At 35.9% G+C, this 13,099-nt stretch overlaps 1 protein-coding gene and 1 long non-coding RNA gene across 2 annotated transcripts; one reads left to right on the forward strand and one right to left on the reverse strand.

Annotated features, from left to right (window-relative positions):
• The first annotated feature begins 1,577 nt into the window (after nt 1-1,577).
• On the forward strand, nt 1,578-3,096 carry LOC126830881 (uncharacterized). The gene is made up of 3 exons (XR_007684012.2): nt 1,578-1,655; nt 2,345-2,433; nt 2,852-3,096. It is a non-coding gene; the product is annotated as an uncharacterized LOC126830881 (long non-coding RNA).
• Nucleotides 3,097-6,310: 3,214 nt separating this feature from the next.
• Nucleotides 6,311-12,765, reverse strand: LOC126830879 (phospholipid-transporting ATPase ABCA3). Its single transcript, XM_050561343.2, has 6 exons — nt 11,779-12,765; nt 11,046-11,258; nt 9,600-10,108; nt 9,080-9,267; nt 8,688-8,858; nt 6,311-6,426 (listed from the first exon to the last, which is right to left on the reverse strand). The coding sequence occupies exons 1-6, from the start codon at nt 12,728-12,730 to the stop codon at nt 6,417-6,419; spliced, it is 2,043 nt and encodes a 680-aa protein (XP_050417300.2). The 5' UTR covers nt 12,731-12,765; the 3' UTR covers nt 6,311-6,416.
• Between the last annotated feature and the right edge of the window lie 334 nt (nt 12,766-13,099).

Below are 13,099 nucleotides of genomic sequence, written 5' to 3' on the forward strand. Positions count from 1 at the left end.
ACTGTGACACGGGTGCTACAGCCAACAAATTCCAACTACCATACTATCGGCTTAAATGCACGCCAATGGGAACTCAGGTTTTGTGTTCCATTGAAACGACTAGAAATGAAATGAAATGGGGTTTAACGTCCTACTGTTTTGCTCCGAACTGGGCTAATGAAGACAGGCATACACCACACAGTGTGCTATGAGGGAAATTTTGCCCGGACAGCGGCACTGCGGTGTATCGAATTCCAACTGTCAAGGGATCTTTTACGTGCACGCCAACGTGTACACGGGACCTCGTTTTTTCATTTCATCCGAATGACTAGACAGCTGTCCTTGTCAGGCCCTCCGTCCTGCATCACTGACAAGGGGGAACCACGCCGGGAAATCTGGGTGAACTTTCTCGGCCAATGCAGGGATCGAACACCCGACCTCCAGGCTAGCGAGCCAGCGTCTTACCCACTTAGCCACCATGACGACTAGGCATGGAATCCATGCTGAAAAATTCAAATGAGCTTTCTCGGTCAACACTGGGAGCGAACCCGCAACCTCCCGGGTACCAAGCCAGTGCCTTACACACTAAACCACACGACTCTCTTCCAATTACTGTGACAGTCCAGTCACATGACAAACAAGGGTTATTAAAACAGATTTTCAAGGCTTGGGTAAGATCTTTGGGATTCAAATATCCCGGTTGGAGCTGATGTGACATAAACCTCCATTTCATTTTATTGTTTTGAAATTTAAAATTCAGTTTAGTATAGTAAATTTGTACACATACATGTATGTGCACAAACAGAATCTTACTTATGTCCAGATACATGTAGATATGACTGTCTCATCTGTGGGGGACCACGGTGGCCAAGTGGGTTAGACACTGGCTCGCATATTTTAAGGTCGCGGGTTTGCAGTAAGACATTGCAGTACGGAGGACTGGGCTAATGAAGTTGGGCATATGCCATACAGTGTGCTACGAGAGAAATTTTGCAGGGTACCGTGACCTTAAGGCCTTCTCTTGTATCAAATTCTAACTGCCAGGGGATCTTTTACATGCACACCAATGTGTACACGGGACCACGTTTTTTTGTTCAATCTAAATGACTAGACAGCTGTCCTTGTCAGGCCCTCCGTCCTGCATCACTAACAAGAGGAAACCACGCCGGAAAATCTGGGTGAACTTTCTCGGCCAATGCAGGGATCGAACACCCGACCTCCAGGCTAGCGAGCCAGCGTCTTACCCACTTAGCCACCATGACGACTAGACAGGGAATCCATGCTGAAAAATCCAAATGAGCTTTCTCGGTCAACACTGGGAGCGAACCCGCAACCTCCCGGGTAGCAAGCCAGTGCCTTACACACTAAGCCACATGGCTCTCTTTTAATTACTGTGACTCTCCAGTCACATGACAAACAAGGGTTATTAAAACAGATTTTCACGGTTCAGGTAAGATCTTCGGGATTAAAATGGTTTTAGATATCACACAGTTTGTATATGGTAAGGTATCTTAAACAGTTAATTACATGTCACATATTCATATTTTTCAGTTTCCATATTAGATGCCATAGCAAATCAAAGATCATATAATAAAATAAACCCAAATATGGGAAAAGAAAGAGCTGAAGAAATGGTGATTTGAGCACCTATGATTTCTCATAGGTGTTTTTGGAGGGTGAGTGTTCAATTCTAATAAAAAGATTGTTGTTGTGGTATTTTAGAATCTCACCATAATGTGTTTGGCACAATATAGCCCGGTTGGAGCTGATGTGACTTAAACCTCGATTTCATTTTAATATTTTGAAATTTAAAATTCAGTTTAGTATAGTAAAACTGTACACGTACATGTATGTGCACAGACAGAATCTTACTTATGTCCAGATACATGTAGACATGACTATCTCATCTGTGGGGAGCCATGGTGACCAAGTGGGTTAGACACTGGTTTGCATATTTTAAGGTCGCGGGTTTGCAGTAAGACGATGCAGTGCGGGAGGCCTTACAAGGACAGCTGTCTAGTCGTTCAGATTGAACAAAAAAAACGTGGTCCCGTGTACACATTGGCGTGCATGTAAAAGAGCCCCTGGCAGTTAGAATTTGATACAAGAGTAGGCCTTAGGGTCACGGTACCCGGCAAAATTTCTCTCGTGGCACACTGTATGGCATGTGCCCAACCTCATTAGCCCAGTCGAAGCTGAACAGTAGGACGCCAAACCCCATTTCATTTCATTTTTTTCATTTTGTCTCATCTGTGACAAAGCAAACCAACACATTACAATACAATTTAATTAAATTAAAACTTTTGTCTATTTAAATATTGAATCGATTTAAGTCAACTAAAACATAGTATGTTTTTTTTCTCAGTTAACTACATCAGAAAGATCAAGACAGTTGGAAATGGCTATTCATATTATGGAAACTTTTTCTCACAGAGCTTGATAATCAGGTAAAATGTAAGTAACATACATATTTGTATTTTTAATCATCAACTAGTTCTATACACTTGATTGGTAATCTAGTTATTCTTCTTGGGGCAATGCCTTGGACTCTCCTATTCAAGTCTTGGCATTCTTGATTTTCTTCAAGTTGTGATAGACCCTATGTGTATTTTTACAGTAAATAGCAGTATAAAAATGGACAATATTTTACTTTTCAAATAGATTTTAATAGGTAATATCCAATTTGTTGTCGATGGAAATAAAATATAATAATCTGCCTGGGTCTGTTACTGGACAAGACACAATAAGTGTTACCCAAAGATGAAACAAAATAGAGACTCAGTCTCGATGTGGCAAAATAAATTGTTTATTTAAACATTGTGAACCATAAATAGTAAGAAAGTATTCTTATTGCCTACTTTTTATTTTTTAGGCTGGAAGATTATTTGATGTATGATAACAACAAGAGATCCCAAGCATCAATTTATTTTATAATTCTGAAAAAGAATGCATTTGACCCAATTTTTGAATATTTTTTTTTGTTTTTACTGTTAAATATTCATCCCAAACACAATTAGATTTTAATTCTCTACAGAAATTTATGTATAATATAGAATGTAAAGTGACATATAAATCACTTAGAATTTGGTCGGAAATCATAAAGTATTTAATAGGCATAGTCTAGAAACCAAATTTTAGATCAAATATACCCAGAATTACAAAAAACCTTGACCTACATTAAGGTGACTTTCCCTTGCTTATGAAATGAAATAGGGTTTAATATCCTACTTTTCTGTGTTATTATGGTGATTCTGCCCTACAACCTACTCTTATATCAAATATTTCAACTGTCAAGGGTTGTTTAAAGGGAACCCAGGAGGGCCGAATGGTTAACACACGCACATTGGATCAGAAGGGTCTGTCATTGAGTCAGATAATTCAATTGTCAAGGGTTCTTTAAAGTAAACGCAGTGGGGGTAGTTTCAATTCTGGGCTTATACCCAATTATCCCTTGCCATGTCCTACACTACTGACGTGTGGGAACTATGTCGGAAAATCCAGTTGAAATTTCTCGGCCAATGCACCCACTGAACCACAGTGGCTCCTCCTTGCTTTTGACTTGTGATTATTTATATATATTTTGTACATATTATTTAATGTTTGCGATTTTCTCTGATATTTTTTTATTTTTCAATCCTGTAATCTTGATGCTTTGCTCCTTTTATGTACAAAATATTCATTTTGTTTGAGGAAAAGGTTCTACATCATTTTATTACTCCTGCAAAATAGTGCATTTTTCTTTTGTTAGTTTTCTGTGTATGCTAGTTATTTCTAGATGCCTCACAAATCACTTGTAATATGACTTTGTAGCACTTTTCAGTTTCTGAAAGTATTTCAATTTAGTGCATAATTAATCTAATTAGGGCTTGGTTTGGATGTTATTAAATTTAGATATATTTGAATTATATATTTTTGGGGTATGGGGTAGGGATCTTTCTTTTCTCAGTTCTTGTTTTCGGGTAAAGAAAAAATTAAATAGCTATTTTGTATTTTGTGATGTGGGGGGGGAGGGGGGCAAAGTATAACAAAATTTTTATTAGTATTAGAATTATATCTCTGTTTTTCTGTTAACATTTCAAATGATGTCTATTTAGTTTTGATTTGGTGGTGTTAATTTACTTTTTCCTATAAATGATAATTTAACAAATAAAATTATTGTTACCTCATTTATCAAACTTTACAGGTTAAACAGAGCAAAAGGGGTGGGGGGCTGCATGGGAAAGATTGCTAAATTGAGGGAAAATAAAACACAAGTTTTTGTTGGTGGTTATACACAAGTTTTTATGAAACCACACAAGTTTCAGAAATTTCAACACAAGTTTCAGAAATTTCAACACAAGTTTCAGAAATTTCAACACAAGTTTCAGAAATTTCAACACAAGTTTCGACACAAGTATTGTGTAGATTTTCACACAAGTTTCAACACAAGTTTGTGTTGTTTGGTAAATTTTAACACAAGTCTTGTGTTGTTTCAACATTTAACACAAGTTTGTGTTGTTTCAACACATGTTTGTGTTGTTAAATAGAGACACCTAACTTGTGTTGAAAACAACACAAGTTTTTTTTCAGTGTATAATGTACTTGTAAACCCGTGCTTAAAATAAATGGCCCGTGTATCTAAAAGACAACGTAAGTTATTGGCTAAAGAAATCAAATTTCCAAATAGTTCTGCTCATTATTAAAGCCCCGCAGTAGCTAACAAGAACTCGTAACAAAGGACAATACTTCTATGAGTTATTATTGAACACGCTTCTTTCTTTTAACTGGACGGATAACCAATACAAATTTCAGAAGGATAGATTTAAAAATGTAGTACTGTATATTATTGTAACGTTATAACACGATTTCATAACAAAGGGATATAACTTCGCAGTTGATATTTCAATTGGATAAACAACCCATGTCAATGTCTAAAAAAATATATGAATTATTGTAGCCGCTATATGCGGTAAATGATAATAAAATGTCTATGTGGTTTTATATCTCGGTAGGTTAAAAAGTGTGTACAATCTAATATAGAATATTTAACAAATATAACACAATATAAAATTATACATCTTTGGTTCATCTCATCGAAGCAAAATATCTAATGTTTGACATACATTGAAAATTATTATTAGATAAAAATGGGCAAAAACTATGACAAAGCATTAACACAAACAAACTTACAGATGGCTTCAAACCATGATATGTAATGTGGAATATTTTGAAATTAAAGTCGTACATTATGGTCGTCGATCCTAATGATGCATTTTTTCCGGACAATATCTGACTTTCCACACTATAAGTTATTCCGATTGAATATTTTAATCAAGTAAGAAATTAGAACCGACTTCTCAAGGCTTGGATTCAATCTGATTTAAGAGGGGGCCATCTAAAGTTAGACTACATCAAAAATGTATAGGTAGCGCTGGCTGGAACGTTCGTGACGTCTTGTTAGTTGTAATTAACGTGCTTTTAAAACGAGTAAAAGGCGTGAGAAGGGAAGTAAGCCAACTACGTAGTACATGTATATGATCAAGAATTTTATGTCAAGGAATTTTAATTTTTACCCCCAATTGTTTAATGTTGCAAAAGAGGAGAAAGTTGATTGAAAATTATGGAGGGGCTATATTAACACAAATTTGTAATTTGTACTTATCATATGTCTAAACTTGAGATGTTTAATATCAAATTTGGATTAACATTGACCAGACATTCTTCACCTTTTTATTAATAGTTTTGTAGTTTGCAAAGGATTTAAAAATATCAGAGAAATGATATTTTTGTACCACTATCTAATAGATTTACAAAAAGAAAGAAAAATAAGTTCTATATTAATAAATTATCTATCAATAATAATCATTATTAATAACAAAAGCAGAACAAAGCCGTTCCTAACAACAACAGATGCGTTTAAAGCAAGTAGTTTTATCTTCACGTGGTGGAATTTGTTTCCCAGCAAAAGCCAGAAAGACTTGTTCTAAAGTTGTCTGATGAACAGCATAATCTTCTACTAAATATTCCCCTTTCGATTCCTCCATCACATCAAATACACCCGCTAAAGGTATGTTGTTATCTGGGATCTGGAAATGCGCGTAACCTTGGTGATCATCAAACACAATGGCCGATGGAAAATTTTGTTTGATAAATTGTACGAGTGGTTCAATTGGTGACGTCACTCCATCCTCCTCATTTGTTTTCATTCTACAGATCAATGTGTAGCCCTGGCCAAATTTATTCTTTAAATGTTGTGGACTTCCTAAACACTTAAATCTTCCATTAACCATAATGGCTACCCTTGTACACAGGGCATCACATTCTTCCATACTGTATAATAAAAACGACAGGAAATGAATGTTGTAATTAAATGGGTGGGTAGCAACATATCCTCGGTAGAGAAGCAGCCACTAGTACAATTCTTTACAGGAAAAGCAACGTAGCGATGGTAACCTTTATTATAATTGTCTAAAACGACATGAAAGGGATTGAAGAAATTAGATTGTATTAGAAAGATTTGTTCGTTAAATTAAAAGTATAAGGGTATTCATTAAGTGAATAAATATGATGTTTATATCGATTAAATAAAACTAAAACTGTATTCATTTAATATGTTCATTAAAAATCAATTCTAAAACTTATTTTAAGGGATGTGCGACTTATGAATGAGAAAAATTGAAGGAAGGAAAGTCTACCACCGAGAAATAAACGAATTATTCAAGGGCAATTCCCATCTCCGAAATGCCGTTTAATATGTTCATTTAAAATCAATTCTAAAACGACTTCTAAATGAGAAAAAGAGAAGGAATGTCTACCACCGAGAAATATATTCGAATTACATAAGGAAAATTCCTATCTCCGAAATGCCGTATACAGCTTTCATTTAAGCAAAAGTCCAACTCAAATAAATAGGAAACAAGATGACTAGTCATCAACATCCCGCGCCCTTGCACTTGTTTGGAAGAAATAAGGAAAAATAACTTGTTTATGCTATTGGTAATCAATATAAAAATGTATCAGATTTCGCAAACAGTGTCACTGGTCCTAATATTGTGGCCCTGTTTAGTAGATATTGCTCTCTATTTCTGAAAACAAATGACTGATTGATATTTACTAGAAGATTTGAGATAATTTATGACATTAAGCTCTGGTTTTAAAAATTAGACATGACTACATAGAAAATAGAGCTATTTTGCAAGTGGAGGGAACTGGAGCTTTAGACAAATCCCATATTCCGACACATGGAATATCAATTCACAGAATTTCATACTCTGATCACAGTAGCTCGGCAAGGCAGGGTCGCTACTCCCTGTAAGGTTTGCACAACAACTTTTGCCTACCTCAATTAGCTGCTGTATGTTAAACAATAAACTTATACATCAGAAAATAAAATACTATAATAGGTTAATGTTTGTACAAAGTTTCAAAAAGATTTCTTGAACAGATAATAAAATATGCTCCAGAAACAAAATCAGGATGGAAGGCTGGATTTCAGAAAATAAAATAATGGGTAAAATTATTTTAAAGGTATCTTGAACAGTCAAATGTGTTTCCATGGAAACACATAAAATTATCAAATCTGAGAAATTCAAAATAAGTGCCATGAAGATATCTTGAACGATTTATGAGATATGCTCCGGAAACAAAACTGTACACCAAAAACTAAGTAAAATTTGTTTCCATGGAAACACACAAAATATCAATCCCAGAAATTCCTAAATAGCAAAAGGCACAACTTCTGTAACGGGTTGATGTGTGTGCAAAGTTTCAGAAAGATATCTTGAACGGTTTATGAGATATGCTCCGGAAACAAAATTGTACACCAAAAACTAAGTCAAATGTGTTTCCATGGAAACACAAAAAAATATAAATCCCAGTAATTCCTAAATAGCAAAAGGCACAACTACTGTAATAGGTTGATGTGTGTGCAAAGTTTCAGAAAGATATCTTGAACGGTTTATGAGATATGCTCCGGAAACCAAATTGTACACCAAAAACTAAGTCATTTTTGTTTCCATGGAAACACACAAAATATCAATCCCAGAAATTCCTAAATGGCAAAAGGCACAACTACTGTAATAGGTTGATGTGTGTGCAAAGTTTCAGAAAGATATCTTGAACGGTTTATGAGATATGCTCCGGAAACAAAATTATACACCAAAAACTAAGTAAAATTTGTTTCCATGGAAACACAAAAAATATAAATCTCAGAAATTCCTAAATAGCAAAAGGCACAACTACTGTAATTGGTTGATGTGTGTGCAAAGTTTCAGAAAGATATCTTGAACGGTTTATGAGATATGCTCCTGAAACAAAATTGAACACCAAAAACTAAGTCAAATTTGTTTCCATGAAAACACAAAAAATATAAATCCCAGAAATTCCTAAATAGCAAAAGGCACAACTACTGTAATAGGTTGATGTGTGCGCAAAGTTTCAGAAAGATATCTTGAACGGTTTATGAGATATGCTTCGGAAACAAAATTGTACACCAAAAACTAAGTCATTTTTGTTTCCATGGAAACACAAAAAAATATAAATCCCAGAAATTCCTAAATGGCAAAAGGCACAACTACTGTAATAGGTTGATGTGTGTGCAAAGTTTCAGAAAGATATCTTCAACGGTTTATGAGATATGCTCCGGAAACGAAATCGGACGGACGGACGAACCCCATTTCAATATCCCTCCCTAACTTCGTTCGGCGCGGGATAATAAAGTTGAATATTACCTGTGTGAAGTAAGTATCAGTGTTTTTCCACTATCCCTGACTTTAGATAAAACAGTCCACAGTTGACGTCTGGCCTTGGGATCAACACCGCTTGATGGTTCGTCCAGTAAAATAAAACCTGGATCACCAATTAAGGCTATAGCTGTACTCAGTTTACGTTTATTACCACCGCTAAATAATTGAATATAAGATACTTTCTTTAAACAAATAAAATGTATATTAAACTTTTGTCAAAGATATTCCAACATAACTTTTAATGCACACTAAGACACGAAAAAGGGTTATATTAACTGAATTCAGCTTAGAATTGGAAAAAGTCGTTTTAGCTTCAAGAACGCAGTTTTGACTGGAATGGGGCGCAATCCTAATGATTAATTTCTTAAATAACCTACCTGTAAGCTTGAGTCAATTTATTGGCATGTTCCTTCAACATCAATATGTCAATCAAACTATTAACCACGCCCTTTAGATGGTTTCCTGGTATCCCTTTCAGTCTTCCATACATATACAATGTTTCAACTCCGGTCATCTGATCTATCAGAGCATCGAACTGAGGACAGTACCCCATATTTTCCTGTACCTATAATATAAAGATACATTTTCATTTAAATGACGGAGTACAGGTGGTCAACTCTCATAGATAAACTGAAATTTTGAGTTCACACCTTCTTAGCAAAACTTTGGCACTAAAATATACGAAACCATTGTGCGCAAAATCACTATCTCTACACAGTTTCTGCTGTTTATAAGAAAAAAAAGAGATCTTTTGAATATTAGATTTGATGTCGTTCAATTTCAAAAATGCGTTTCCATGCGTAACCATATCTATACTTTCACTTAATTATAATAATACATTGTGCGCAGAATCGCTATCGTTACACAGTTCCTGTCATCTATAAGAAATAAAAATACCTTTTGAATACTAGATTTGATATCGTTCGATTTCAAAAATGCGTTTCCACTTGTAACCATAACATCACCGGTTAACATTTTAAAAGTTGTTGTCTTTCCTGCGCCATTTTGTCCAAGAAGACCGAAACATTCTCTGTCAGGTATCCCCACACTAATATGGTCAACGGCAACAAAATTTCCATATCTTTTATACAGACTCTTCAATACAAAGGAATCTTTGGGTTGATCCATGTCCATATTTTTAATCCGATCAATTTCATTGGCTACGTCACTGTCCGTCTGCGGTTCACCCAAATTGGTGTGGGATTGACTTTGTAAGGGTTCAACTTCATCTGAATTAGGGCGAACCTTGTACCAGACCTTCTGTGGTAGTTGCGCCTCAATAGTTAAAGTGATGAAGAAAAAGACTAATGATTGTACAACCAACAGAAGAACATTTTTTCCTATACCAGGGCGATCAAAGGAAAGATAATTATCCGAATAATAATAACACAATCCACCGCAGGTATCTGTAACACAATTTACTAATTATTATTCTAAGATCATAATCCCATAATCGGAAACTGCAGTGGCTGTTTATTTCGGGGTGATCTGGTTTGGGGTCTGAAACAATGGAGCACCAACATGTCATTAAATTACTTTTAGATAGACCAAGCTTCGATGTATTCAATATATTTTAATTTAGCCTGAAATAGTGTAAGGCCCCAATCTAGATCACTCAAAACAAACTAATTCTCATGCATACCAACAAAAATATCCATTATGACAAAGTTTTTCTACCAGCAAGAACTAATTCCAAAAGGCAATGTCGGCGATGAACAGATTGTACTATCAAGCTCAAGCTCCACAATTGACAAAGGGTATTTGGGGTTTAGTAAGCATAAAATGTAACTTTTAATGCGATTGTAGTATTTGACAACAGTTTTAATTCATCGATGGAAAATAAATTTGTCCGATTTGTAGCTTTGAATTACACACAAAATAATTTGTGATTTGTAATACTTGGTGTGCATACCATAATTAAATCAGGGGTCGTGGTGACACAGTAAGTAAGACGCTGGCTCGCTCACACAGAGGTCTAGAGTTCGCTCCCGGTGTTGGCTAAGAAACTTATTTGGGAATTTCCCACGTGGGTTCACTTGACAGTGAATGGCGCAGGGCGGGGGGCATGACAAGGAAATTTCTAATCTTTCGGGTGGCATGCACGTAAAAGAACCCTGAACAGTTGGAAATCGAAATAAGATTAGGGCGTATTGCCACTGTCCGGGCAATATTTCAATCATAGTACCCTGTATGTCATCCATTATCCCAGTCGGTGCAGAAAAGTAGGACACTTAACCCGATTTCATTTCCTTCATTATAATTATACCACTATTCTTTATAGCATGCTTTATACTATAATTAAATTATTATATCACTAATCGTTAAATCATTTATACCACTAACCTTTACAGCATGGGTTAAACCTGATACCGTCACATGGTGAGGAATTGGCGCATATTTTCAAGTTATTATAATTATCCACAATATTCATGAACGCTATACCAAGATTAAACTGTGGGAACGGCACACTGAAAACATATTCTAATATATCGGCAATGTCTTGAGTTTTCAGGCTTGGAATTCGTAAAATAAACACCGCCATCACTGTAATTAAGCCTACAAAAATAATACAGATCAATGAGAGAGAGAGAGAGAGAGAGAGAGAGAGAGGGAGACTTAACGTCTACTAGCCTACTGACACTAACCAGGTGATGTCGATTGTTGGTACGCCTGGGTCGTTAGCGTTGGCAGTAAACCGGAGTGTCCCGTTGGGTTATATAGAATCATGGAACATATGGTGTAAGAAGCATGCAACACCAACCCAGTCCATATCTTTTAAGAACGGGTCGAATATACCTTTTATTTAAATAATTTGTAATTTGCTTGTGCGCTGGTGTGGTTAGCTTTGGCAGGAATTCCGGATATCCCATAAGATTAGGTAGGAACGGGTTATATGATGTAAGATGCACGCGTTAACACCTATCCTGCTACCAACTTTCTAAAAAGGTCATCAATACTTGCGGAAAATTCTGCTTATATTCGTGGCACTTTTTGCCTGTTCAAATTACGACAGAAAATCAGTAACTAAATGTGATTTTGCTACTTAGAAATATTCCGTTGATTAATATAAATTTACCTGAAAGTACATTCAAAATTAAAATGGCTGCCATTCCACCAGGAGGCGTGTTAAACAGAAACTGTAGCATGTAGACACATGGTATAACAGCCAATCCAAAGACCAACAATACCAGAAATACATACGATAAATTGGAACCTGATACAAATCCATCAGTCCCAAAACTAGCAAACACTATCACAATAAGTATGCATGGAATCAGGTAGTTGATAAAATCCCACGTGATATTAGACAACCAATAAACGAGCGTTCCAACGCCGCTGACTTTCTGTAGATGTTTTGCGCCAACTTGTCTTTCTTTAATGAGGAACACCGATAAACTACTAGCTAAAAAGCACATCCCGAACACTAAACATAAGGCTACCGTAAAACCGCTAGTATTTGAATTGAAAGCCGCTTCTTCGGAATATGTTTTGACATCTGGTGGCAAAGGATGATTTCGAGTTGTGATTCGCACTGTATCGTCTCCAAAAACCTGTCTAGCTAAAGCATTCATCATAAATGATACACTTATAGGAGGAGCGTGGTATGGTAGACCGTTATAGAAACCTTTAATTGACGTAATCGTGGTATTTATAACAGAAAAATCCGCACCTATCACCATCTTGTTATTGTATACAGCTGTTCTCAGTTCTTTAGCTTTGTCCACGAAATATATCGAAAAATTTTGAGCTTGCTGTGGTGTTAGACGCTCAGCTGTCTCCCCTGCTCCAAATAGCCCACCGTATTTATCAGCTAATTCGGTTGTTTCGGTCGAGTTAACCGACTCTCCATAAGCACTTATTGAATCACTAAATGGTTTCAAGTCAAAAGTCAGAGATGGTTCTTGTTTTTCGTCTTGAGAGCTGCTATCGACGGCCAGTGCAATGATCGTGGCTAATACTGGAAGAAGAATCTGAAATATGGTAACTACTTTGTTCCTCCAGGTATGGATAGCTTTCTTAATAAACATAGCATAAAACCTGTACAACTCCAACTGAAAACCCTCAGCTCTCTTGAAACCTTTATTAAACGCTGAAATATAGGAGGATAAAAACGAATGACTTTCAATAAACAACATATTAATAGATAAATGCCCAATTCGACCGGGACCCAAATTCGATGGCCTACAAGTACATTCACAGAGTCATGCTGGTTATTTGATACCACTGGGACGAACATACGCACGTACATCTTTGATTTTATTTATATAGATTAAATGATATTACAGTACTTTTAAAATCTTTTACCTAAAATATCACCGTCAGCAAGATCGATTTCGGACTGGTAGACTGCAGTCGCAGGAAGAGATACATCACGCTCAAAACTTTTGTTCTGATAA

This window comes from Patella vulgata, chromosome 8, assembly GCF_932274485.2.
Source record: "Patella vulgata chromosome 8, xgPatVulg1.2, whole genome shotgun sequence".
Classification (NCBI taxonomy): Eukaryota; Metazoa; Mollusca; class Gastropoda; family Patellidae; genus Patella; species Patella vulgata.